Source organism: Lichenostomus cassidix, chromosome 1 (assembly GCF_008360975.1).
Source record: "Lichenostomus cassidix isolate B80296 chromosome 1, HeHo_3.0, whole genome shotgun sequence".
Lineage (NCBI taxonomy): Eukaryota > Metazoa > Chordata > Aves > Passeriformes > Meliphagidae > Lichenostomus > Lichenostomus cassidix.
In genome coordinates, this window is record NC_139479.1 from 21,403,681 (window position 1) to 21,430,894 (window position 27,214).

General features: G+C 34.9%; 1 protein-coding gene across 8 annotated transcripts in view; it reads left to right on the forward strand.

Annotated features, from left to right (window-relative positions):
* The window catches only part of NLGN4X (neuroligin 4 X-linked), a 161,559-nt gene extending 153,475 nt beyond the window's left edge, over positions 1–8,084 (forward strand). For all 8 annotated transcript variants that reach the window (XM_085052670.1, XM_085052660.1, XM_085052710.1 and 5 more), the window contains one exon: positions 4,334–8,084. In XM_085052670.1, coding sequence (XP_084908796.1) covers positions 4,334–5,183 — 850 coding nt within the window. In that variant the 3' untranslated portion in view covers positions 5,184–8,084. The remainder of the gene's footprint in view (positions 1–4,333) is intronic.
* The last annotated feature ends 19,130 nt before the right edge of the window (positions 8,085–27,214 follow it).

The following is a 27,214-nucleotide window of genomic DNA, read 5'->3' on the forward strand; positions in this document are numbered from 1 at the left end:
ACCAGTCCTTCAAGCTGGAATGGCTGTGCCTTTATTAGTATTGTGACAGCATTAAAAAAAAAAAATCAACAGAAGAATGAAGAAAAGCCAGTTTTTATCTCTCTTTCAGTTTTTTTTTTTAATCATACAGAGAAAAGAGTGCTACTGAAAGAAAATAAAGGATCTAGGGGCCTTCCAGAGTCTTGGAGACAAAGATTATTTAACTGTGAAGACATTTTGCTCTCCAGCAAAGTTCGAGAAGGGCACAAAAATCAGAACACTTCAAGTGCATTAATGTAACAGTTCCACTGTCCTGAGTGATAGCCAATGCTGTGGCAGAAGTAGTCACAATACAATTGGTATTTCACCATGTTATATGGAATTTGGGAATATGAGAAAACTTGTTATTTCATCATTCTTCCCATGACAATATCATCAAATATGAAATACCCAGTTCCATCATTTGCCCTCCAGGTCAGCTACTAATTTGTCTTGCCAACAGGAGTGTGTGTTGCTTTCAGTCAACATCCATTGCAGGCATATTTACTTTATATCACCTGAGAAAAATATTAATGCTTTGATTTTACATCTCTAGCTCATGAGGTGCGAATTGAATGACAATATACAGCAACATCTTAAGTTGTGCAAAATTAGTGCAGACTGAAAGTGGGAGGAAAAAAGTGACAGGTAAAATGGGATTCTTTGGCACATTAACAAAAATATACCTTAGATAAGATATGATCATATCTTCTGTCATATGGAAAAAAAGTTCAGGCATTTCATGATGGGGACATTTTTTTGATGGAGACCATGCTTGAATTTTAAAGATAGTACAAATGAGAGAGCAAAATAAATAAAATGAATCATCAATCTTGTTATAGCAGTAGGGTGAAGGAAAAAAAAGCCCCCCTACCAACTGGCAGAACTGGGAAACATACAATGTCATCCCTATGAGAGCCAATACTGTAAGAGGTACAGAAATGGAAATATATTGTTCAGATTATATGATTATCATCGTGATTGCAGTGGGTTTTTAAAGGAAAGTTTCCTACCAGCCTTTGTTACAAAATTACACACTTGAGCCTCAAGAACATCTAGAAACACAAATGGGAGTCTTAAAATGGCAAAAGAAAAATTGAAATTGAAGTAACTGATCAAGAATTTTGTTGAATAGATGATTTGAAAGGAGAAATGACTGTCTGTACGTCTATATTTTATGCCTACCAATAAAACTGGAGTTCATACTAGGATATGCTGCCCAACTACCCAAGAAAAAAAACTTAACAAGTCATAAGATGTAACCTTATGAATTTTCTGCAGTGTACATAGCAGGATGGCCATCAAAAGTAAAAATTCTCTTGTTTATATCTGCTGAATATTTTTGGCAAATGGGCATTAGTCTATAAAACCAAGATCCAATGCCATTATTAGATACTTTATTGAGGACTGAACTTAGTTATTCCCCTTGTAAAAAAATCCTTTAGATACCTCTCTTCCAGATTCCGAGAGAATATTCAGACTGTTTTATTCAGTTTTTAAGTGATCAACTGTAGAGTTGATGCCAATGGCAGAGCTCTGATATATTCAGCAAAGAAATTATTTGTCTGTAGGGCTGGCTGATTTTTTCTGTTTCTTGTTTCAATGGACAACTTCATGCCCACACACAGCCATGTAAACAAATGCTCAAACACACGCCTAGTTTCATGTAATGTTATTTTTTCTGTTGTGTTTGGAGGAGGCAGCAGCATAATGGGCTGCTCCTAATAAATATAGTTAAAAATGACAGATGGAGGTAGAGGATGGAAGAGGGGGAAAGGGAGGCTGATATTTACTTGTTTCGTAGGCTATTTTTAGGGGAAGGGAATCACAGGATATAAAATGGATAAGGTTGCAAGGGACCACAGTGAGAATGCTAAGTCAAAAATTGTTTATTTACTAAAATAATCATCTGCTTTAATTTTTGTAGGACCATTAAAATTTTAAAAGTGCGTGTTGAACTTGGCTGCCTTTTTAAATGAGAGCTCATCTTCTTCACCTCCTATACTGTGTATCAACTGCAACTCCTTTAAAAGATCTAACTTAAGGGATCAGTTTTCTATAGGACCATTACCAGAGCCTTTTGTGATGTGACAGAACAGCGAGGGGGGATGACACAAGATTTTGTGCCAGAACTCTTGCAGTATTCTGAGTTTCTGAGGAGAAAAATGTTTTCCATTTTGATAAACTTTTTGATTTTTAATTTGCTTTAGAACCTGTGTATTGAACCCCAAAGTTCTGTCAAAGTAGATATATTGAATTGGTCCAATATCTTTGCATTTAGGTTTTCCAAATCTTTCAGTCTGTTCTTTAACAAAAAGAGCAATGGTTTTAGTTCCTTCCTAAATGTATGTTAGAGTCCCTCAAAGTAGGAGCATACATCTGTTTCTGTACTGCTTGGAAGGAAATATTACTCCTCCAGTTTGAACTGGGATGAACAATCACCAAGTAATTATCTTGTTTTTCAGAACGAACACATTTTGGCTAACTGCTACTACATAAAATTAAAGAAAGAGAGAAAGACAGAGAGAAAAAGAAAGAAAGAAAGAGAGAAAGACAGAAGGGGGAGAGAGAGAGAGAGAAAGAAAGAAAGAGAAAAAGAAAGAGAGAGAGAAAACATAAGAACAAAAGAACGAAAGAAAGAAAGAAAAAGAAAGAAGGATGGATGAAATGGTAACAGTTTCAGAATCCCTCATTTGTACTTTTTATATCATATTGAGATGGGAAAAATTAGATGCATTGAAATATTAAAAAAAACCAAAACTTCAGCACACTAAACCACCCTCAAAACCCCCAAACACTAAACCCACAAGCATAAGTAGGCCAAAATATCACAAATATATAGCAAAAGAATTCTTTTTTTCCCACAAAAAAGGTAAGGTGAATTCTTTCAGATAAAAAAGAATACAGGAATCATAAGATCATTAAAGTTAAATTACCTCTTTTGTTTAAGAACTAAGAAATAACTCTTTATGTACAGCAAAGGAATGCTAAAGTAGGCTATCAAATCATGGGCTTTTGAAAATGGAAAAAGAAAAAAAGATGATTTAAAATCTGTAGTGGTGAGGTTTGGTATTTCCAGAATATGTATAACTGTATATTGGAAGAAAAGGAAAATATTGGAATTTTTTTCACAGGAAATCAACTAATGCATATGAATTAATAAAAAGGAAAATGGAAAGTTTTAGAGTAATGCACAGGAAATAAATAATGTGCTCTGAGTATAATATATCACAAAGTCCCAGAAAATACTCTGTTAGAAAAGAAGATTTAAACTCATGCACAACACACAATTAAAATTAGTATTAGTAATTTTAAATTTCTGTATTTTTCCATACTGTTTATTTAAATTTTACTGACATTATAAGCATATCCATACATTAACAATATCTAAAGGTTCTTTGTGGCATCAGTTTGTCTTTATTCTGAACCTGTAAGAAAAAAAAATATTTGGCTTACCAATTTCGAAATTATCTCTGACTTGTGTACCACTCTGATCTCTACTACTACTTAAGTACTATAAAATTTGTTGATCTCAGTTAATATAGTTCTCGTCTCTATATCCTGGGTCACAGTTAAGGCTCATTGTCCTTTTGCTATCAAACACAGTACTTTGTAGCAATGATCACACAAAACTTTCAAATAGTCATCTGATAGTGGAAATGACACAAAGATAGTTCACAGGTTTTATCTCCAAGTAAATATTTAAATGAAGGAGGACTAATAGCTTAGTAAAGGAACACAAAGAGAAATGGTTCCCAGTCACATGTATTAGCACTGCTACTTCAGGTTTTGAAGAGTTGTTGTGGGGTTTTTTTGTAATACACAGAGCTAGTATAATTTTGTGTGTCCCCAGTCTTGCCATAGGGATTAAATGCCCATATTTCTACTTACAGCAGTGGAAGTAGTAAATAATGAGAAAGTTGGTGTCAAACCTGGAGAAAAGTTGAACCTACACCTTTACTGTGGGAAGAGGTAGTTAGTAGCTCTCTAAGACATACTCCTTGAAGTATGATACTGAATCACAGAACTTCAGATGATCTTTTGGGAGCTGAAACACTATGATTTCTTAATTTCCATGCAAAAAAAGGTATTATAGTATCTGAGATGCACTGTACAGTAAGTAATTTTTTTTTGATTACTTATTAACAGCTGTTCTTCAGTTAGGGAGGGATTTTTAGCTTCTGCTTTTAGGTTCTGTAAGTATTGAATAAGTATTAACTATAGGATTTTTTTGCTTTTGTTTTGTTTTGTTTTTGTTTTTTTTTTTTTTGTGGGGAGGTTAATGAGTATAATATTGTCTGTTTTCATTTTTTAGAGATCCAAACCAGCCTGTTCCACAGGACACAAAGTTCATCCACACAAAACCCAACCGCTTTGAAGAAGTGGCCTGGTCCAAATACAATCCTAAAGACCAACTTTATTTACATATTGGCCTGAAACCCCGAGTTCGTGATCACTATCGAGCAACAAAAGTTGCCTTCTGGTTGGAGCTCGTACCACACCTTCACAACCTGAATGAAATATTTCAGTATGTTTCCACAACAACTAAAGTCCCCCCTCCTGACATGACCTCATTTCCATACGTGACCCGACGTTCTCCTGGTAAATTGTGGCCAGCCACCAAACGCCCAGCCATGACACCTGCCAACAACCCCAAGCATTCAAAAGACACCCATAAAACAGCTCCAGAGGATACGACAGTTCTGATAGAAAACAAGAGAGATTACTCCACGGAGCTGAGCGTCACCATTGCTGTGGGGGCGTCCTTGCTGTTCCTCAACATTTTAGCTTTTGCTGCATTATATTACAAGAAGGACAAGCGGCGTCACGAGACTCACAGGCGCCCCAGCCCCCAGAGGAACACCACCAACGACATTGCTCACATACAGAACGAAGAGATCATGTCCTTGCAGATGAAGCAGCTAGAACATGACCACGAGTGTGAATCGCTGCAGGCCCATGACACACTGAGACTCACCTGCCCGCCCGACTACACGCTCACTTTGAGAAGGTCCCCAGATGACATCCCGCTAATGACACCCAACACCATAACCATGATTCCAAATACATTAACAGGAATGCAGCCTTTGCATACTTTCAACACCTTCAGTGGAGGACAAAACAGTACAAATTTGCCCCATGGACATTCGACTACTAGGGTATAGCTCAGCCCTTCCCCATCTACCCTCACAAGTCACTTGGAAGAAAGAAAAAATGAAAAATTAAAAAAAAAAAAGGAAAAAAAGAAGAGGAAAAAGTTATATACCATCCATTGAACACCTTGTCAAAATCTAAAGTAAAAACAAGTAAAAGAGAAGGACAGTCATTATTTTCTTACTGATCCTTCCCACAGAAACTCACTGATAATAAAGATCAACTACAAACCCTGTGAAATGTGAAAAGTGTACATTGCTGTTACGATACTGCTTTAAGATCTCAGCCACTTTGATTGAAAGTTGATGCCAGAAGTAATTTAAAATGGTATTTTAAGTGTAACAAGCAAAGCAGAGTCTTCTGGAACACTGAGCAAGTGACTGTACAGGTGTTTTGTTTCGGTTTGTTTTTTTTTTAATAAATAAAATTATAAAAAAGATTCTTTATGTGCCATACCATGAATGGCCGTTGATAAAACAAAGACATCACCATGGGCTTTTACCCAGCATATGAAGCTGTAATCCACATGGGGAAAATAGAATTTTATTATTAAAAACAAAAATATTAAAAAAAAAAGAGGAGGACTGACTATGCAGTAAAATACGTATAGTTCTGAGCAAAGAGATGACTTGCCAGCCTGAACTATATTTAAAGAAACTTTGTAAAAATGTACATAGCTGTGAGTTTAAAAACAAACAAAAAAAAAGAAGCAGCTTTTATTGATGTTTTCAGTTTGAAAAGAGCTTTTAGAAAGATTGTGCATTCAATTGTGACCTATGTGTATATACATTAGTCATATGACCTCTGTTTCCTCCAAGACCAAAGGAGGAATTTCTTCTTAATTACTAGTGGTTAACAAAAACCATGAGTTTTTTCTAACATGTTTCATTTATATGAGGCCATGGTGTCATGCAGAGGATACAGTTGTCTGTGTGACCTGCGTATTTTCTCTTACAGGTTACACTAGTGCATGTTAAAGTATTCATAGGAGATTGTTGTTCTTTTCTGAAACATTTTTTCTATAATTTGATTTTGTGTTAGCCTTTGTTAAATTGCAACACAGCAATGGATTGGAAAACAATAAGAAAAAAAATGAAAGAAAATAATTACTATTTTAAGCTTGTTGAACTGAACCAAGAAACATCCAATAATATATATTTGGAGTGCAGTTTGTAGTTCTTGGTTATTGTGATGCATTAGGAAGAGTTTTGTGCCCTGACAAAAGCAACGAAAGCCTGTGTTTTGGTCAGCCTTCTTCAAGGAAAACTAGCTCTATATTCACCAGCAGTTGCAGTGGAATCTCAGCTGAGAAAGCACCTCCTTAACTTTGCTAAACAAAATAAAACTACAATTTGAAAGTGGGGAAATGCAGGATTGGTTGGCTGGCTGTTTTTCAAACTGTTCAGAATGATGAGTGTGTAAAGAACTTCTCAGCCCAGTATCTTGTTTTGTGCTTGAGAGTGTACCTGTCAGAAAATTCTTATTTGCTGATTCATTGCACAGCAGTTCCATAGTCAGTGAGCATTATGGAGAGAGAAGCAGAGACATCATCAGCTGTTCTGCATTTGAACAAAATTGAAAATCCCAGAAAACATCACTATCAGGAAGGGCAAAAATATTAGCTGAGTATTCCCTTCTGCCTTTCCATCACTAGAAAAGCAGGGGCCAAGCAGAGCTATCAAAGTAACTTAGCAGTTTGTTTCAAACAACTGATTTGAATGTGAAAAACTAGAAAAATTTTTGCAGATGAAGACTGCTTTATATTTTGTCTTTGAAAGTTACTCCATCATCAAGAGATAGTAACCAAAGATCTTTGAACAAATTGGTCTGCACTTGAACATGATTATCCCAGATGTATTTTCTATTATTAATTCACAACTAAACTGCATCGATATCACATGTCCCGTAAGGATTAACACAAGATGCCTTGTACCTCTTCTTGTTTTCTACACTTTTTGTTTTTTAATAAAATACCTTGAAATAGTCACCCCTACAAATAAAATCAAAGACAAGATGATTCCCTGAGGTCTATTCATCTGCACAACTCCTTGTTGCAGCAGGCAGTAAAGCAAGTTCTGAAGGAAAGAAATAAAAAGTTAATGACTTGATAAAAATGCAACATGTGGCTGATATAATCCTTTATCTGCAGTAAATGTGCTATAAATCTGACCTGGAATCTCAGGTTAGAGTGTGATGAAGCAGCAACCCCAAAGTACAACTAGTAGAAAATGGAAAATAGTTTTGTTTTTTTCACTGATCCATCACATAGTATATTAATGCTGACTCTATACCAGGCCATTTCCACCAGCTATGTAATGCCTCAGCTGAGATGCAGCAGTTCATAACTCTTAAAAAAAGGTTTAAAAAAAAAAGTAAAAAAAAAAAAAAAGTAAAAAAAAGGTAATGATGCTTGGCATCATAATCAGTTGGGTATGTTTGTAATGTGAATTACAGTATTTGTTTAGTACTTCCAATTGTCTTCTGCTAGCAATATGTACAGTACTGTGTCAGGCTTGTGACATTTGGGTAAAAAAAGTTCCTGTAAGTGAATGATTTTAGCTTTTAAAAGTAATTACAATCAAGTTGATTTAATAATTTGATACATCTGGACTGATGTATGATTTATAGAGGGAACAGATTTATAGGGTCTTCATAGAATTCTATAACAATGATATCAAAATATACTTTGAAACTGTAAAAGAAAAACAAAAGTACTTTCCCAGGCTTATATTCTTGTCCTTAAGAGGCACACAGGGTTCAATGGTTTCTTCTGTTATTGTTTTGCAATTTTTTGTTTTTTTGCCTTAAGTAATGATAGAAGATATATATGGCTGGACACATATGTATAAACTTTTCAGCAGCATTTTTAATAATAAAATATCACGGTATTTTCTAATGCTTTGTGCAAATAACTATGTGTTCATCCTTTTGTGTAGAAAGTCTTTCAGAGGTGTGTTTTCTGCCCCATCTCCATTTCATTATCTAATGTAAACAATGCCTTGATACTCAGCATAAAAAAAAATTAAACAGAGGTTGCACTTTTAAGTTAGCATTGAGTTTTCATGGCTTTTGTAGTTCTATAAGCCTGCCAGTAAAAGGAAAGCAACTCAGGCAATGAAGATATAAGAGAATAAGCTCTATATATTTATTACCTGTATACACTGCAACTCCAATTGAAGCAATGGTTTAATTGTTTTGTAAGTATTTTCTGCGGCACTGAAAAAAAAAAGCTTGGGTAAGTAGTTTCCCCTATTAGTGTATAGCTTAGCAGCTGAAAAATGTATTCAAATTAGAGATCAAAATAATGCCGATAAATCTAATATGTCAAGCTCCACAAGTCAATATATTTTACTTTTATATTTTAAATTTAGACAAACAATGCGTTTCTTTAAGAAAAAAGAAATATATAAGAGTAGCAACATGCATTACTCATATGTATTTAAGGTATTTACATATATTGCAAGGATGCTAATATCATTCTTCTTTCAAAGGCTGAGTAAGTAAATAGTTTGTTCTTTTATGATGTTAGATTCTGTTTATCAACAAGGTTTCCTTTCACTGGAAAGGCACATAGACACTTTAGTAATCTGAGCTGGGTATTGTTTTCTCTCTGTAACTATTCTGCTGAATAGAGGTACTAAAAACAATGTTTGATGAATTTTGAGCATGTTAGGGAAGAGTATTTGCAAAAAGCAAAGTCTGAATTATTCATATCAAAAATCTCATATGGAGAATCTTCTGAGACAGAAACATGTGCTTACTGACGTAATCAAGCAGCTTGAATTTTGAATATTGAACTTGTATATAAAGCTTTTGCAAATAAACTGCAGATTTAGAGTTGTTCAGCAAATATGTTTAATTACAGGTACACTTCAAAATTCCACAGCTTGCTCTGAGATAATTCATACACGCAAAAAGGAGTTACAATTGTGTCATTTCTGTGAATTGTTCACCTTAAATTTCTGGGTGAACTCGATAAATTAGCTTCTTTTAAGCCGATCATTTTCACATTTATAAAAAGGAACATCTTCAAAACTTTGTTCATGCTAACTTAATATTGTGGTGTTTTATTCCTCTACTGTCTGAAATATAAACATGCAGATTAGTATGTTCCTATTTTGGCTTCACTAAGAGTATTAAAAATTAATGGTATTTAATATCACATAAAATCATATGAAATAATACCATAACAATTATGTGCTTGTCTCAGATTTGTAGTTTTCCATTTGTGTTGTTTAATTATTGTCAACTGTTTCTCATATTTTCGTCTGCAGCTGTTTGGCCTCGCAAACATCATCAGGCTGAATCTCTCCAGAGGCCATTAGCAGCTGGTACAAACTGGGATTTTCATCCCACTAAAAGTTATGATATTATATATTTAATACCATAATATTTTAAAAGCTTCTCAACACATCAAATTAGCCTGAAAAGTAAGATAGTAACCTCTTATTAAAGTAAATGAAAAATAAAGAAGGGGTTTGGAAATGTCTAAACATCTCGTTTGAACTGTAGCATAATAAATAATATTTCATTTTTTTATGAAGTTTTGATTCAAGCCATTTTGTTTGGTGTTACACAGTGGGCACCAAGGTCCTCCCTGTGTCTTATAAAAGTTGTATTTTAAGGAAGTTATGCTTTCTTAATCTTTTGTAGCCTGCACAAATTATTTGATCCAATTTTTACCCATGTAAAGAAACCTAGATAACTCAGGGATGACTTAAACACAGTCCAGTCACAAAGTCCAAACCAGAGAAGGAGTTTTGTCATAAACCAAGTGAACTGCACCTACCCTAAGACACAGTTGTTATTAAAGAGAATATGCAGTAATATCCCAACAATTCAAATGTAAAATAAACATCTGATAAAGTATATTCCATTGTTATCAATGGAAAGTTCACTAGTTTTTGCAATATCTACATTTTCCTAACTTTATATTCCACCCCTTCTTTATGTAAAATAACCAAACCTATTCCGACTTTCTAGAATATTCACATACATAAATGAGGAATGAAATAGATGACATCTTTTTGGTTTCCCTTCTACATAAAATTTCTCAAGTTCTAAAAGCATAAAAAGTTCTTCCTCTTGGTGCCTTTTGTCAGGGCTTCTAGGTTATCTAGGTGATTCAGAGTAGTCCCATTCTTGGTGTCCAATTTTAAGAGGGACAAGTTGGGCAAACAACTGACGTATATTGATTTTGACTTAGACTACACAGCACAGTTGTATTTCTCTCCAAGAGCCAAAGATGTGGCACAAAAACAGAAGAGAGCTTTATCCATGTTTTGTTTTTAAAATACTGCATTTCTAGAGACCATTTTTTTTCAGCTTTTGATGTCTGTTATCTTGCTTTTTACTGTACCTAACTCAAAGCCCTCACTCCTGTCCTCTCATATCTTTTATCTCTTTTTACATCAGATACTTACCGAGAGATACAGATATGTGTTCGTGTGTGGTTTTTTCTGTCATAACATTTAAGTTTGGCTCCAGACTTGTTCCATTCTGTGCTGTATGGCTGTGAAAGCATTTTTCATCTGACATTTTCCTCACTGTTTTTAGTGTTCAAAAATCCCACTGAAGGGGTATTTACATGACACAATTCCTCATCCTTGAAATGCATCAAACTCCGTGACTGTATTTTGCGCCAGCCTAACAGCTTTGCTTTGACATGGTATATGTCTTAGTGGGAAGTACCAGCTTGCAACTAGCCCTCCTGTTACTCTGCAGCATTTATCATTGCTATTATTCACTGTTGGCATTGGTTTCTTTTCTATATTGATCTTTAATCAAAGGTAAATTAAGTTAGTATGTTATTCTATTTCACAGCAAGGTTTCTCAAACCCTACATTGTTCTTAATTCTTGTTTAGATACAGCTAATTACCTGTTCCAACAAAACATAAAAACCTTTCTAAGCTATTATGTTTCCTGATTTTACCACCAGTGCAATCTTAACAGGGGGCTGGCACAGTCAGCCTTGTATGACAAGAATTCATGGTATGCTGCCTTCCACTTGGTGGGGACTTGTTTCACATGTATAGGAAAATAAATAGAATTTTAATGCATCAAAATTCCATTATATCATGCCAAAGGTGAGCAAGACCCAAGGTAAAATTCAGAGAAACTGCTCCAGTATCCTGCACTGGTGGTTATTTTGTATAGGCAACAATTTGCAGGTTGAGCTGCATGATTGCTTTGTACACTTTAGTCACTTCAGAAACCAGAGTGGAATTTGAGGACTTCAGGAAATGAAGATGATGTTGCAAAAGTATTTTTAATGGAGTTTCTGCTGTCAAAAATGCCTACCAGCAGCAGCAAAGAAACTGCAGGAAGAGTGTTTTAAAATAAATAGGAATCAAATGCAAATTGTTTCTAAATGAATTTGACAGGAAGAAATATGATACAATGTGATATGAAATGACCTTAAAGTAGTATGATGGATTTCTTCTGTGTGAGGAGCCAACAGAAAAATGAAAATTATCTCAAAGGATACATTTTTACAGGGACTAGTCAAATTAAATCATTGCAGAAAATGAGACTATAATGGAATTTTGAACAGAGATGTTGTGTCATAATGCAATACCATATGGATTTAGATATGCAGAACATAATCTACAGTGCTCATCTGGGTATTGAGAAGTATAAAATTAGATCCCAAGATGCCCTACTTTAGCCAGAAGACAGTGCTGCCATTGTAGATAACACTGCAAAGTGAAATGTGCACATTTCTCAGGGAATGATGTAGGATACAGTGCCAGACTCAGTACATAGGGAATAATGACAGTACAAGCCAGTCAGAGGTCCTGCCTGGAGAGCTATTCTGCATGTAGGCCCAACGGAGAGGTTATGTTCCAAATCTGCTTTATTCTTCCTTTTCCTGGGTGGGGGTCGATGGAGGCAGAATGTTCCTGGAATATGCTGTTTTCCACTGACCGCTGGCCCTTCAGCCCTCTAAAATCACCAGCTTATATGTTACATGTCCCTCTAAGCTGGAGCTGGGACAGAGAAAGAAGGAATATTAACTGTTTACTTATTATTAGCCATTTTTGTCTCTTCTTGGTGAAGGACAATCAGGAAGAGGTAAGAGATGAAAAGCTAGAGTGCAGCTAGCTTCCCCCAGTACTCAGGGAAGGGCCAGACAAGCACCTTACTCTGTTTTCAACAGACTGGAAAAAAAGCAATGGACGCACTCAAGGAGCAATGGTCAGTGAGAGAGTTGCTGGAGAATGGCAACAGTCAACTAATTAGTTGATTCGTGAGGCTTTGAGAATGTCTCTCTTTCACCCATTAAAATGGGTTCATTACAAAATATCTATGTTGCTCCCCGGACTGTAAATTCTGCACCATTAATGTAGCAGAAAGTCAGTAAGGATGTGATTAAAAATTAATCAAATACAAATTTAATTACCAAAACCTAACAGTCTAGTATGTGTAAGAGAAATAATACTCAGCACTGTGTTAATCCTCTGATTTGACTGCAGATGTTTTACTATACCTCCAAATCAGACACAATAGAGATTTCTGATGGACATATGAGAATAAATCATCAGGTGTATGCACAAATGTAAGACATGGGATTCCATTTGCAACAGCTCCATGAATTGCTGCTTCAATAAATAGTAAGTTTGAAGTCACTTACCTTTCCTTGGTGAGTTTTCAGAACATGAAGTAATGTATACCAAGGACATGTGTAACAATTGCCAGGACCTCTCAGACCTGCTGCACACAGCTGAAGAATAATGAAGACATAAGTTTTTGGAACTTTGGACAGCTGAGCCCTCTGTTAGGAACCTGGTCCTCTTCTGCTCCTACTACCAAAACGCCATCTAGGTCTTATGTGTTATGAATTGTTTCCATATGAAGAATTGTTTCTTCTTCCAGAAGGCTGCCATATAACTACAGAGCAGCATAGACTGAAAACAAAAATACCTCCTCAGGGTGGTGATAAAATGTCAGTGACTGCACTGACCTCTGTAAAGCAGATTTGCAAACTTCCTTGGCACTCAGCAGTTCATTAATAGGTGACCAGCCAGAAACAGAGAAGTCTATTCATTAAGTGCCATGTGAGAGAGAACACCAACCAAAAAACAGACATGAAGATAATTCCTGTTACTGAGATCACTGTCATATAGAAGCACTTCAGCAATTTCTAAAAAACCTTATGAATCTGGCATATCATAATTTGGAGAGTACAGGTAATGCTGGAGGAAAAGGTAAACACTTTTTAGTGTGTTGCACAGATGTGTTCATTTGTACTAAACTAACTATAATTCTCCATTTTGAATGCAAGATCTGATCTCAGCTTTATTTGTCACCTGGAATTAATTGGGTTTATGTCTTTTTGGATAGTTGTGGAGTTTATGCATTCTGAACTTGTAGAGTTTTACTGTCATCTCTACTTTCCTTAAAAATAGATTAATTGACAATGGGAAAATTAACACATTTCAGTTATATCAATGATTGCCTGAAAGAGACAGTAAAGTTATTTGAAAGACAGAATGTTTGAGCATACAGCTTTTTACAATTGTCCAAATCTCTAATTCTGACTGTAAGTCATTCAAAACTTAGCAGTTGGTTTCAGAGCAGTTTCTGCATTGCAAGCCCTGAAATGTTATGAAAATATTAAAGCAATATAATTTTGAAGGATATATAATTTTGGGAAAGAAGGGTTTTGGTAGATATACCATCTCAATTATTTTAATAGGCAATATGATGATTTATGTGCAAATATATAACCTTTATGGGAACATCTGCTAACTAACATTTGAGTCTGGAAGTCTACATATTTAGATATCTGAGATGTTTTTCTACATCTGTCTGTAAATACATATATATTTATGACCTACATATATGCTTCCCCACTGCCAGTTTTCAGTGTCAGATTATAAAATCTATTTTCAATTATTTACAATTCATAGAATACAAAAAATACTAATGCATTTCACAAGTATTTTGTATCTGGTCATTTTAAAAGCTTTTTTTTTTCAATAAGCTTTTGCTCTGAAGATGCACACACAAATGCAACTGAGGGAAAGGTGACAAGATATTTTGTCTATTTTCACTTACTTGGTGAAAATAACTCCCCATTTACAAAAATTCTGTTGCAGAATGTAGAACTCAGTTGTTCCTCAGAGACGAAGAACAGACATTCATCTGTAAAAAATGAGGTTACAGAAATGTGAGTAAAAGCAAGTTATGCAGAATTGACAAAGGCGAGTCAAGAGGATGGCAGGAGCTGCAGAAGAAATGTGGCTGTTAACCGAGGACACATGAGGAGGACCTGGGAAGTGGCTTGAGCCTGGATCAGCTGAACTTGGAAGTACAAACCAGAAACCAGCAAAATAACCTGAAAAACCATAATACTGAGAATAAAAGTTCAGAAAATAGTACACAGGACAAAGACACAACTCTAGACAGCCAAGCTGTGTTTGCATTAGTATTTTTGTTTGTTTCAGGTATGTACTGTTAAAGGAAATCTGCCAGTTCCCATTTATTAAACTTTCTTCACAAACAAAACTTTGTTGTGCATTGCAAGCAATCTTGGAGCAGGTGAGATGTATTCCTTTTGCAGGTATGTACTGAAAGATATGATCTAATAATGCACCCCATGCCTTCTAGCAAACCACTGACATTTGTGGATGCAAACCATTCTGTGACACTTCCCCACAGCCCTGGCACCAGTCCTGGTCCCTCTTCTATTTACTAGCAATTTAGCTAGTAATTTAGACTAGCAATTTAGCAATATGGCATAAAAATGACAGTTTTTTCCAACCACATCAAGGCTAATTGGTCCTGTTGTCTAAGTTCACTTTATGACGCAGTGCCTTTGATTTCAGACACAAAATGCATACTAAACTGCCAAGTTCTATAACCCTTTACAAAACACTTGCTCCTTTTTTAATTCTGCTCAAAACTATGAAAAAGGGAAAGGGCAGGTCCCACTGTTGACTTTGCAGATTACACTAATGAGCAGTTATTTCTCTTTCTCTTTTAAATAATGCCAGCACACTCTTGATACTAAAACTAATTCTGCTACCAGTGGTTTAAGTATTCAGCGATGCAATGAAATTTGTCCTTGTCCATTTAAAAAACTGAAATAATTTTTAAAGTATTTTAGGGGCAGAATATGCACCTTTGTATTATGGTGCATGTTCCTAACACTGACCTAAAATGCTAAACACCTGTAGATGTTCAGAATAAACACATCCAACAATATTAAAAAACAAAGAACCCAAAACAAACAGAACTTCTCAATGTTAATATTAAAGGGGTTTTAATTTTGAATGCCCCATTTGATTTTAATACTTTTGCACACTCAAATATAGGCACTGACTATCATAATATTTCAGAAGTGTTATTGTACTCACTTTGGCAATTAATTTTGTTATAACATATGGAGGGGATGAGTTAGGAATTTCAACGAGATTTCACAGTTCTTCCCTGCTTGTATCTTCTAAATAAATATTACAGCCATGTGCAGTAGATTTGTCACTCCACTCTTCAAAAACCATACAGGCATGTTTTCTGGTTTCTTTTTTTGTACCATAGTAAGGATTTTTGTGCCTAAGCTAGGCTTTTTATTATTTTAGTGTTGGCTATTGCAGCTAAAAGTGCCTGTGTTAACTAGGAACGGGATACAGGACAAACCATCCTTTCCATACTTCCATGACTGTTCTGTTGTCACAACAATGGAGAGAGCTCACATCTCATCATGTACTGCCAGGCCTAAATTTTGAAAGTTTCTCAATTTATGTAGGAACATACCTCTTTCATTCCATAAGTTAAATAGCAAAAGCCTCTTTGAACAAAAAAAACCAAAACAAAAATAAACGACCTAAAATGTTTACATATTTATGGGCGACAAAACTATAGAAGGCACTCTAATCTCAGAGAAAGCAAAACTTACACCTAGTACTGAGTCTGATCCACATCACATGTGGTAGCCAGCAGTCTAAAGATGGGTTTCATATGGTCTTCAGGAGTAAAAATTAACAGAACAAGTTTAAAATTAGATCCTCCTTGCTGATTAAGATAGAGATTAATCTTGATTAAATTAAAAGGTATTGAATATGGTATTCGTTTAAGCTACTGAATAATAATATTTAAGCTAAGAATAATCTACTGAATAATTAAACTTTTAACAGCTCTCAGGACTTCCCACAAAAGCTAAATCCTTAAAAAAAATAGATATATAGAAAATCACTTGTCAGTCTAAAGGATCAAAGTAAAACAGCTGTTTACATAGAGTTACCATGTTTTATAGTCTTGGTATTATTGCATTAATTAAAAGAAGAATTCTGTGGATACTTGGTAGAAATAAAAGGGTGTAACCTGTTAGTAATACACCTGCATTGAGTTTTTAATGCAGCTGTGAATGGGAAGAGAGAACATCAAATTTTCTTAAGAAAAATTCTCTCCATGCAAGACTTTAGGAATAAAAGGGCTGAAAGTGTGATTTACATAAAGTAATTTTAAATCAAGCAACAAAATTCAACAGATGTACCCTACTAACACCAAGCATAAATTAAAGAGTAATGGGGTAGAGAATGGAGAGTGTCACTGCAGTTCTGCCACTCTGCAGTCATTCAGCTGTTTTGCAGAAAAGAAAGAACAGAAAAATGTGAAAGGGTAGTACCTTTTAGGGAGAAGAGACACCTATGGAAGAGGTAGGAACAAACTAGATATGACACTGTGCTTGAAGAAAGAAATGCAGATAAGGTGAAGGACTGTGGTCTAGAGTTTGTAAAGTGAGAGAGCTGATGTAGAAACTCAGAGGGCAAAATTGACTTGGTGTTTAAGTAAAGAATTGTTTTTCAGCAATTGAAATCAAGTGACTAATGAAGATGTCCCATATTTTTTTCAGACAACTATAAACACAAAAAAATTATGTACTTGCAGAAGGTTAAAAAAAATCACATTCATGCCTAGCTCTGATTACAACGTGGAGTTGAATCTTTAAAGGCTAGAGGCTCTAAGATATAAGTGCATTCAGAGTGGGACAAGAACTGCACCATCTGGATATTTTTACAGATATTTACATCAATAGCAGTTTTCCCTGGCACCAAGCAGAAAGAATAATCAGTAATGCACAGACTTCATCTAGAAGATGGGTCTGAATGTGCATAGTCTTCAGCAGAACAAGCTAGGCCAGGAGCCTTTCTCTATGACTCGCATACTCAGTGAATCTCTTTCCTAGTAGTCCATTACAGCAAGAGTAACTGAAATTACTACGAGAACTTTTGGGAGAGAAATTGAAAATAGAATATATGGTCATGGACTGCCTGTATCAAGTATCTCAGAAGCAGCATTCTGTGAGCTCAGTATTTGTGCTGAGATTTCACAAAGAAAAATAAACTGCTGCTGGGGCAGGGGTAAAGATAGAAAAGAGCTATGACATAAAACCTCAGAATCAGTGAAAGCAGGGTTTACATTTACAGGGCTGCAATAATAGTCATGCATCACAAAGCAGAATAATGAAGAATAGTGTATGAGACATCATGAGGGAGTCAGCTATTAGTAAATAGTATCTACAAAAAGAACAGAAAACTAGAAATAAATAGAATGGCAGTAGATAAACTGTGGGGCTGAAAAATGTTCCTGAATTCTTTCTCTTGCATTTAAGTTCAAATGTTGTACAAGTGTTACATAGATCTGTGTAACCTCTATGTGATGAATCTATATATTATGTAGGTAATAACTACATTATTAATGGTCAGCAGAGGCTGGTGAAGTGCAAATATTGTGAAAAGGTACAAATGAAATAATATTGTGCAAAATGTGCACACATGCACACTGTTTTAATTCTCATTTCTTCTGGTAACATGTGGGTTGTAGTGGCCTATGAGTGAGGTTGGTGAGTTCACAAGTGCACAGTTTTCTGCTGAAAAGATTAATGACAGGAACCAGAAGATGTAAAAGGAAATTTTGCTCTTTCTACAAAATAAGGTACTGTGCTCGGCCCAGAATTGTTCTTCTAAACATACAGAATACTTTATTGTGTCATCATCATAGTCTCATTCTTTTTTTAAGTTGTAGAACATTAAAATATCTTCCATGTTAAGCACTACTGAAAGTCAGCTATTCCAGCACACACTTTGTGAATAATAAATTCAGCATTCCTTTTTCAATTTATTTCCACCCATTATGCTATGTATCTAGTATTTAATTGCCCTCCCCTTCTTCCTTTTGTTCTGTGCTTCTCCCCTTCTTCCTTTTGTTCTGTGCTTACACATAGAAGTATGCATTTTCATGTAGCCTTGGGTTAGCCAGGTAGGGCATGGATGTAAACCCCAAGATACATCCAGAGGCAGTCTGGACACAATATACATGACTTGGTTTGTCCTGGCTTGTTCAATGTCTTGCCACCACTACTGTAAAATGCCTGTTACATGGGTCCTAAGGTGCTCCTTGGCCCAGTGCCACATGTCACATACCTGTGTTGGTCTGTCAAGGGTTGTCTTGGCCACAGTGAGTAGCTGAGAAAATTCTTCTGTTTTCTCCCCAAGAGGATAAAAGCCATAATTCCTTAAACTGAACTACTTTAAAAATACCAGATCTTCCTTACCACCCCCTTCTTTTTATATTACATTTAAATATGTTCTTCATAATTAGGTACAATTTACTTGTTAAGATTGCAAGCATTCACATGAAAATTAACTCTTGGAGACAATTAAGTATTGTGGAAAGCATTTCCCTTTGTTCACTCAGTTACTGTAACTGTGTTTCCTCATACAAGGTCAAATGAACAAATAACTTTTAAACATAAAGCCTGCAGGGGCTATGTGCTTGTTTTAAACTTTGGAAAGCACATTATGTTCTTCTGCAAAGCTTTAATTTCCCTGGATCTTTAATCACAGATGTGCGTATTGGTCTAAATAGCCTCCTTGTAAAACCAATACCAATATTTCCACTGAATTCCACAATGTGAATCAAGAACAATACCCATGCATTCTTAAAAGCAAGACAAGTGTGTAGCAGTTGCTTTTTCATTTGCTAATGGAGGTATTTTTTCATGTTTTTCCTCTCTGTTAGAAGCTAAAAAAAAATTGCTAGTGTCATACTAATAATACATTCAAAGTTTATCTTATTTGTAGCAAGAAATTTACAGTTAAGAAGTATTTATAATTAATTTGGAAGATTTAGTTGCATCTGTCTGAAAAACGCTTGTCAGTCAAGTTGTTTATTAAAATTAGTGGGAAAAGTTTTTAAGAATAATAACTTACTACAAGTGTTACTCCATTTTAAGTCTCTAAATTTAAGTAATGTAATAGATGGAGTCATAATTTGTCACTGACAACTGGGAACAATGTTGATTATTACAAAATAACACTCAGTTTAGGGAGCATTTTTCTAGGTAAAGTACTATAGAAATACCACATTCAGAAAAGAAAATTAAGCCTCAAGAAAAATAATATTTTTCAAAGATTTATTCAGACCTCTTCCCTGATACGAAGTAATAATTTATTCCATATATTCCAGAGTTAACAAAACTGTTTCGTTTGGGGTTTTGTTTGTTTGGTTTGGTTTAGTTTTTTGTTTTGTTTTGGTTTTTTTTTTCTGTTTTGTTGGGGTTTTTTTGTTTGTTGGTTTGGTTTTGTTGGGTTTTTGTTTGGTTTTGTTTTTGTTTTTTTGTAATTTGTCAAAGATTTCATATTTCTATAAGAAGGATTTCCTATTTATACAAGAAATCTCTTTTTTGGGTGCATTTTCATAATTCTTAATTTTGCTAATTTTTTGTAAAATGAGGTGACTGATATCAGAGAAGTTATAAAAATCACAAGATTAGAGAAAATTCAAATTGAATGTAACTTTAAATTTTAATATAAGTCTGCCTCAGTGTGTACACTTTGCCACTTAGGTTCATTTCACATATAAATAACATATAGATGTTTGTAAGAATTTCCTACTCTATTTAAAAAAAATGAGGGAAGGGGGAATGATAAAATGATTGAGCTTTTATTATACTAGAAATTTTCCATTGAATTGTATTCATATTGAAATTTTCAGTATATTTTTTCCAGAAATAAACCAATAAAACTTGGTTATCTTTGAACAATATAAAATCAGCGTGACCTTGATTTTTTATACTTTGTAAAATCAGAGTTCTATTTCTTAAACATAAGGCATTATAAAGAAGACCAAAATAAGTGAATTAGAAATTTGCTCAATTTACCCTTTGAATAATACATACATCATGCTCATTTGGCCCAAAGAATTAAACAACATTAAAAAAGAGTAAAATGATGTACTAGAAAAACAGAATCACACTCATAACATGATATTAACAAGCCCGCATTTTACTATGGCTTACAGACAAGTGCATTCTTAATAGCTTTCTACAACTCAGAAAAAGAATAAAGAAAAAAATGCATGAAGTAGTTTGTGTATCTCATCAAATTATAGTTGAAAAATTAATTAAAAAATGGACAAAATATGAAAAATCACGTACAACATGGTATTAATCTGAGGGTTGAGTGTTTGTTGTCTTCAAAATGAACAGGACAATTTTTTAAAAATAATTTAAAACTACAATAAATCACAATCAATGAAACAAGAACTTGTTCCCTATGTATCAGTGACATATCTAGAAAAAACAATTGCCCTCATTAACTAGAGCAAATTATCACTTCATGCCTCTTACATGACAGAAGAGGTTGAAAGGTGGGTTTGATTTGATATGGATGTTTATGTCACAATACAGTTAATATAACAGGAGAACAAAAGGAGCAACTTAAACCCAGTTTGTGCTAGGGCACTGTACCTTTTTTAACTGTGATATTGAAATAGAATTAATCAGTCCATTGAATTAAGTGGATCTTTACCTATTTATGGGAGATGAACATTTGATTCTTCCTTCCATGTGTTACTGAATATTGTTTTTCTTGGTTTTATGTACTTATTGTTAATGAAGAATAGAATTGCTTATACTCTGTGCTTTGAAAGCAGTATAAACAAATAATAGAAAATTCCCAACTTCCCACTGTACTGCAATTCTCAGAGCAGCTTTCCCTTCTGTTTCACCGGTGGAAGAAAAGTTTAGCTTGATACTTTCAAAGAAATGTGTAGTTCATTGATGTGTATTAATCTGTGAAAGCAACATGAAGCACAATTGGCAACATGCATAGCTTTCAACAAGGAGCTTTTTTTTCTTCCATTTTTTTTTTCATGGTACAAAGCCAGTTTAAGCAGACGTATAAGAGCTTTGCCAAATATTTTTTCACTTCAAGTAGAAGCAGGTTGGGGTTTTTTTGGGTTTTTTTTTTGTTCATTGTAACATGGTTATTCTGCTATACAGTAATTGGCATCATGCATCGTATAGTAATGGAGGCTTTTTATTTGGTTGGTTTGAGGGGTTTTGGTGGATGTTGTTCTTTTGTGTTTTGTTTTTTTTCTTAAGAAGCCTGTTTCACAAGTTGTTAATTTAGTGCTATTTCATCAATTTTTCAGTGAACTTTCACTCTTTAGGATCAGTTTCTGTGAGGAGTGAAACACATCATCTCTTCTCCAAGCCTTGCAATTGCCTAGGTATTTGGCTTCAAATTAGATTTCCAGCAAAACATAAAATCACAGCAGGAAACAAAAAAAGATCATGACTTATATCAAGCTGTATATACCTTCTAAATTACCATCCATTCTCCAAACAAAATGCTTTGAGGGTAGAAGGAGATAAGTATTTGTATCTGAATGGAAGTAATTGCTCTGTTTGTTCTCCTGTCCTTCTCTACATCTAAGTTTCAGGTCTTACAGTCATCAGGACTTAGAGTCCTGCCTCAAAGCAGAGGAGTCTTTCCTAATAAAATATTCATACTCTGCTTTTTAGGGAAGAGTATACCCTACTAGACTCTTTGCTGCAGACTGTTCCTGCAGACTTCACAGAATCACAAGATCATAGAAAGGTTGAGGTTAACTCGACTTGGTTAACCTGGCACCTTCAGTTTTTTAAGAAAACCCAAAGCTTCATGGTAACATTTTCCCTTTTCCATCCTAGTGGAAATTTCTTCTTTGCAGACAAATCAGAATTAATTCCCATTTGGGACCTACAAGATGTTTTGAAAATATCAGGTCTCCTGGATTTCTTAAACTTTTGAAAGGAGAGCAAAGACTGCCTGACTTCCCTTCAGGGTCTTATGATTTGTAGTAGAATACAGAGAAGCACAGGAATGAAAAGTGGGCAGAAAAAATTGTTTGTTTCTATTGAAACCTCTTTCAGTTTTCTTCACCCAGACTTCTACTTCATCTTCCCCAGAAGGAAAGAGTCCAAGCTACTTTACCAGTAGGTGCTAAATAATGTCATTTCTATGGTGTACTTTGAGACAGATGCCACCTTATGGCAAGGCGAAAAAAACCCCCAACTACCAAAAAGAGCAATTAGAGTAAAAAGAACATGAATTTCAGTGCAATTCCCTTGATTTGTATCCATCACCTTTCTCAGTCATATACCACAGGATATTTCAGGGTCCAGTCCATTACTTATAAAGGATCTCTCTTTCCTCTCCAAAGCTAGTTTTAGAGTCTCTGAAGGAAACCAATGACCATTTTTCTCTCAAGGAGTTTTTCAATTACTTGAACAAAAAATTCTATACTATGTTACCCTGCTGCTAATTTTTACTAAGGCCAAGTTCATTGGCAGATAGAATTTGGGAAAGCAATGCTTTGACCTATAGTTCTCAAATTTTGTCCTGTGCTTTTTCCTTAAGAATTTTCAACAACTATTTTTAATGGTACTACTTTAGTCTACTACAAGTCAGATATCTATTAGCTCTAATTGCTAGCAAGGAATTGAGTTTCCTTGGACCATTAAAACTGGTATCTTAAGGCCAGAAATGAAGGAAAGCCATACAATCTAACCTGAGCACCATGTTATTAAACTATAATTCTTTAATCCCCAAAGAGCCCATTGTCTTTATTAAAGGACTTAAATAAGGTTATGATAATTGTGAAAGAAACAAATAAAAGGATACTTGCATCTACTGCATTCTATTTTTTTTTCTCCTCAAATAATTCAAATTAGCAATGCCATCAACTACAGTTTTGGGCCTCATATGCTGTGTTACATTAATGAAATTTGCTAAATTGGTGCAACGCCCTGACAAGAACAGCTGGGCAGATCAGTTGTGATAGTAGTAATAATAGCAACAAGAGCTTCCTGCCTTCAAATGACAAATGCTGCTGTTCCTGTGACCCATCATTCCTCATATTTGAACAGAACAAAATATCTTCACAGCCTAATGTCATAATTTACCCACAGATGAGAAGCAGTCATTTTAGATAATATGAAACTGTTATTTTCTTTTTCATCTCCATGCCTCTCAACTCCTTAACTTTCTCTAAAGGAGATCTTAAGCCACACTTTTTATATCAGACTTCCATATCTACTAGAAATGTTGATTTACTTTGAGGAAAATCATGCCTGAATAGTCTCAAGCAATTCTCTAATCTACAACTTGTCAGCATTGCTGAAAGCCTAAAATATGTAAAAAGCAAGTATTGCTTTTGGAGTATACTGATGTTACAGGTCTGTAACTGAAACGTTTGATGAATATTAGAAACATTGTGAACTCATCTACGCATTTATATCAGAAATCCTTTCTTTTCTTGATATTGCTGTTCTTTGAAATAATGTCAGAGGTTAAAACAAATTGATTCCATGATTTGAAAATCGAATCTGTATCTTTGTTTTGTGATAATACAAGACACTCCATATAATCTGAATTAAGGGTTTGAATTTAAATAGACTGAAAACAGACCTTCCTTCTGTGGAATTAGGTAGCAATAGCCCCAGAATTTTAATATGCATCCTGAGAATATCCCTCAGCTACATAGCCATACAACATACCATTAAAAAAATCAGAAATAAATTAAAAAAATTAGATGGATTTTGCTCTCTTGCTTCTTATTGTATTCTTCAAATCAAAATAAATGAAGGGAAGAATCCCAATGTTTCAGCTTTTGAAGAAAGTAAAAATATTCTGGTTGTTTCTCCCTTTGTTTTTTTACGTTAAAAAAATGCTAGGCCAAAAAACAGAAATATAAGAAAAATTCTCAGTGACATTGTGTATTGGTTTGAAAACAAACCAGTGGCAGATCACAAGTCAAGACTGAAATTAAAAATAAGTGAAATAATACAAGGAAAAGCACTGACAAAGTCAGATACAACCTGACACCCTGTTAGGGTGGTGGTAGCAGTCCAACTGAAGTAGTCCAGTTGAAGCAGTGATCCTGTGAAGGTCTGGTCTCTAGCTGAAGATCCAGTGGTAGCTCTCGTCCTCTGGGAACCCAGTAGACTGGGCTAGCTCAGGCAGTTCCAAGCCAGGTTATATCCACGTGGGAACACCTGGTTCCTCCCTCCTGGGCAGAGCATCCCACAATGGGATGAGATAAGTCCATGAGTCACACGGTGGGTCCCTGATGGCCCATTGCCTGTCATCCGGAGTGGGTCATTAGCAGGTGATAGCAGCTAACGGCCCACAGCTGGTGGTAATAGAATACTTAACTACATCTATACTGCAACCTAGGACACATTGTCAAACTTGTAATTTCTGTTTCGGTCTTTTGCATGGTAAAGAACAATTTTAAAAAGAAAGGAAGTTTCATACATTGTAAGAAGAAAAGATTCTCTAATTATTCTGTTGGACAAATAATTTGTAATGACTGTTCCATTTGTGAAACATCAAAGTACAAATCCAAAAATAATCTTGTTAGATCCCCTAGGGAATCCATCCTGCATTATTTCTCATACAGTATTTACTAACATATTGTCAAATTGAATATCATGTGGTTTGATCAATGAGACTTTAGTTTAATTCCCTTGGGAATTCAAAGACTAACAGCAGATCTTATCAGTAGGATGTCTTGTTTTGTCATTTCCCTTGCACATAATTACATTTACCATTTTACTTGTCACTGCAGATTCTCATAATTTGTCCTTACATGGCAATGAATACCTACCTCTCTGGAGATGTCTGTGTTAAAGTATTAATGTGCTCAGGGAAAAACAATCCAAACTTGTGTTGGGTTTCTGCTGCAGAGTTGTGCCAATTTACATTGCAAGATACTAACATAATGTAATATAAGCTCCACTACTACTGCTCATGGTAAAGAAAACACAAAAAAAATCACTGAAACAAATAAAGTTCCTTCTGCTGAATAAAGATACAAATCACTCAAGTTACTGCTTTCTATAAAAATTTATCTCTGGTACTTCAAAAACTGAAATTTTTAAAGCTGTTCTGAATTAAATGGATAAACACTTGACTCCTCATCTTCTCCCTCATTTCATTCCAGACTGATTATTTTTTTAAATTATTGTGATAGAAAGATAAGAAGTGGAAAGCAACAGTTTCAAAGAACAGGATTTTATGGTTTTATTTTTCAGTTTGCCATTTTGAAGTCAACATGTAGATATCGTGAAAAGAAAGTATTTTTTATTAAAAAAGAAAGATCTTAAAAAAAAAGATATCTTGTAATTTACACTTTTTCTCCTTTAGAAAGAGCATTCAATAGGGCTTTACTACTATTCCTGGATTAAAAAAAATGTTCAGCAGAAGAACAAAAAAATATTAAGTGCTCACACAGCATTGATTTAGTGATATGTAGCATACATACAAAACACCAGAAAACTATAGTTTTTTAGTTGCACTTTTTTTTTCTTGTTAAGTATACACTTTCATAATAAATTTCTTAACAGAGTGGCTTGTTTTTTGTTTATGTTTATTTTATATCATGTTATGAGTAATGCTTTTTTGTAATCTTTGTGTAAAAAACATATTGCTGGGAAATCAGCCATTGAAAACATGCATCTTTTATTAAATTATTATTAAATTACTACTTTTAATTCAACTTAGCAGACATTAATTTTTCATACTGTTATTTATTTTAGGAATCGGTCCGTCATGTATCCCCAAAATATGTCCAAAATCGGGTGTCCTTTTTTGTCATGATTCATATATGCTATTTTTTTCAGGATGACCAGGCATTTGATGAGTATTTTATGGAAAGGGCTGCCAAACTTTCCAACCTGTTTCCTCTCCAACAAGCCCTTCCCACTCTGTTTGACTATTCATGCTTACAGGAACATTAATGTCAGTGCAATATTGTTTATTCCCCAGCAGACAGGTGTGGAATGAATTCATCATCTGATATCAAGAGCAACATGACTCTTAATGCTGAGAGGGTAACACGGGTAAACCCCACATTTTCAATGGAACTTCTGACCAGCATGCACAGACATGCTGTGTGGCTGAGATGAGCATTCAGATAAACTTTAGGCAAGGATGACAACAAACTCTTTTAAAACACTTCTGTTTATAAATTTGGGAAATGGATCCTTGGGATGGAGTTGTGACTTTTTGAATGTATTTTTGCCAAACTGAAACTATTTGAAAGAATAATTTCCTAGCAAAATCTTTTTTGTGCTTGTCTTACACTGCTATTTTCTGCTTCATCTTCCTGTTTCCACAAATATAGTCCTCTTAATTTATGTTTCGGCACACAGAAACCAGTCTGAGCTTCCACATTGCTTTGTGACTATTGTGGATCATAAACCTCCAGTAAGAATAAAGATGAGGTGGAAAAAAAAAATTCCTGAGGGAAGCAAAATGAATTCTAGAGGGGAAAATGGAAACAGCATTTACTTGGGCTGGTTAACATGACAGGGACAGCTTGGAGTCAAACACAGCAAAAACCATCACTAGAGCAGAATGAGTTTCCTCCACATCGAGCAAAGAGCCCTTGAAAGCTGAGTTACATGCATCTCTGGAGCAAGCAAACGGCTGTATCTCCTTTTCTCTCAGTAAAACGGATTTCAGAAAAAAAGATAATGTATTTTCCATGTGGCACGTTCATTCTGTAAGTGTGAAGGTTTCCAATCCATGTTGTCCTACATACTCCAGCCTCATGGGCATAGAGGTATATTAAGTATCAAGAGGCATTAAGCAAGAATATTCAGGAAATAGAATCCAATCATGTATTTCCATGATCTGCCATGCAAGGCAGTGTTTTTGACAGTGTTGCGTGTTCTGCAAACAGCCTTTGAGAACAAGTCACAAA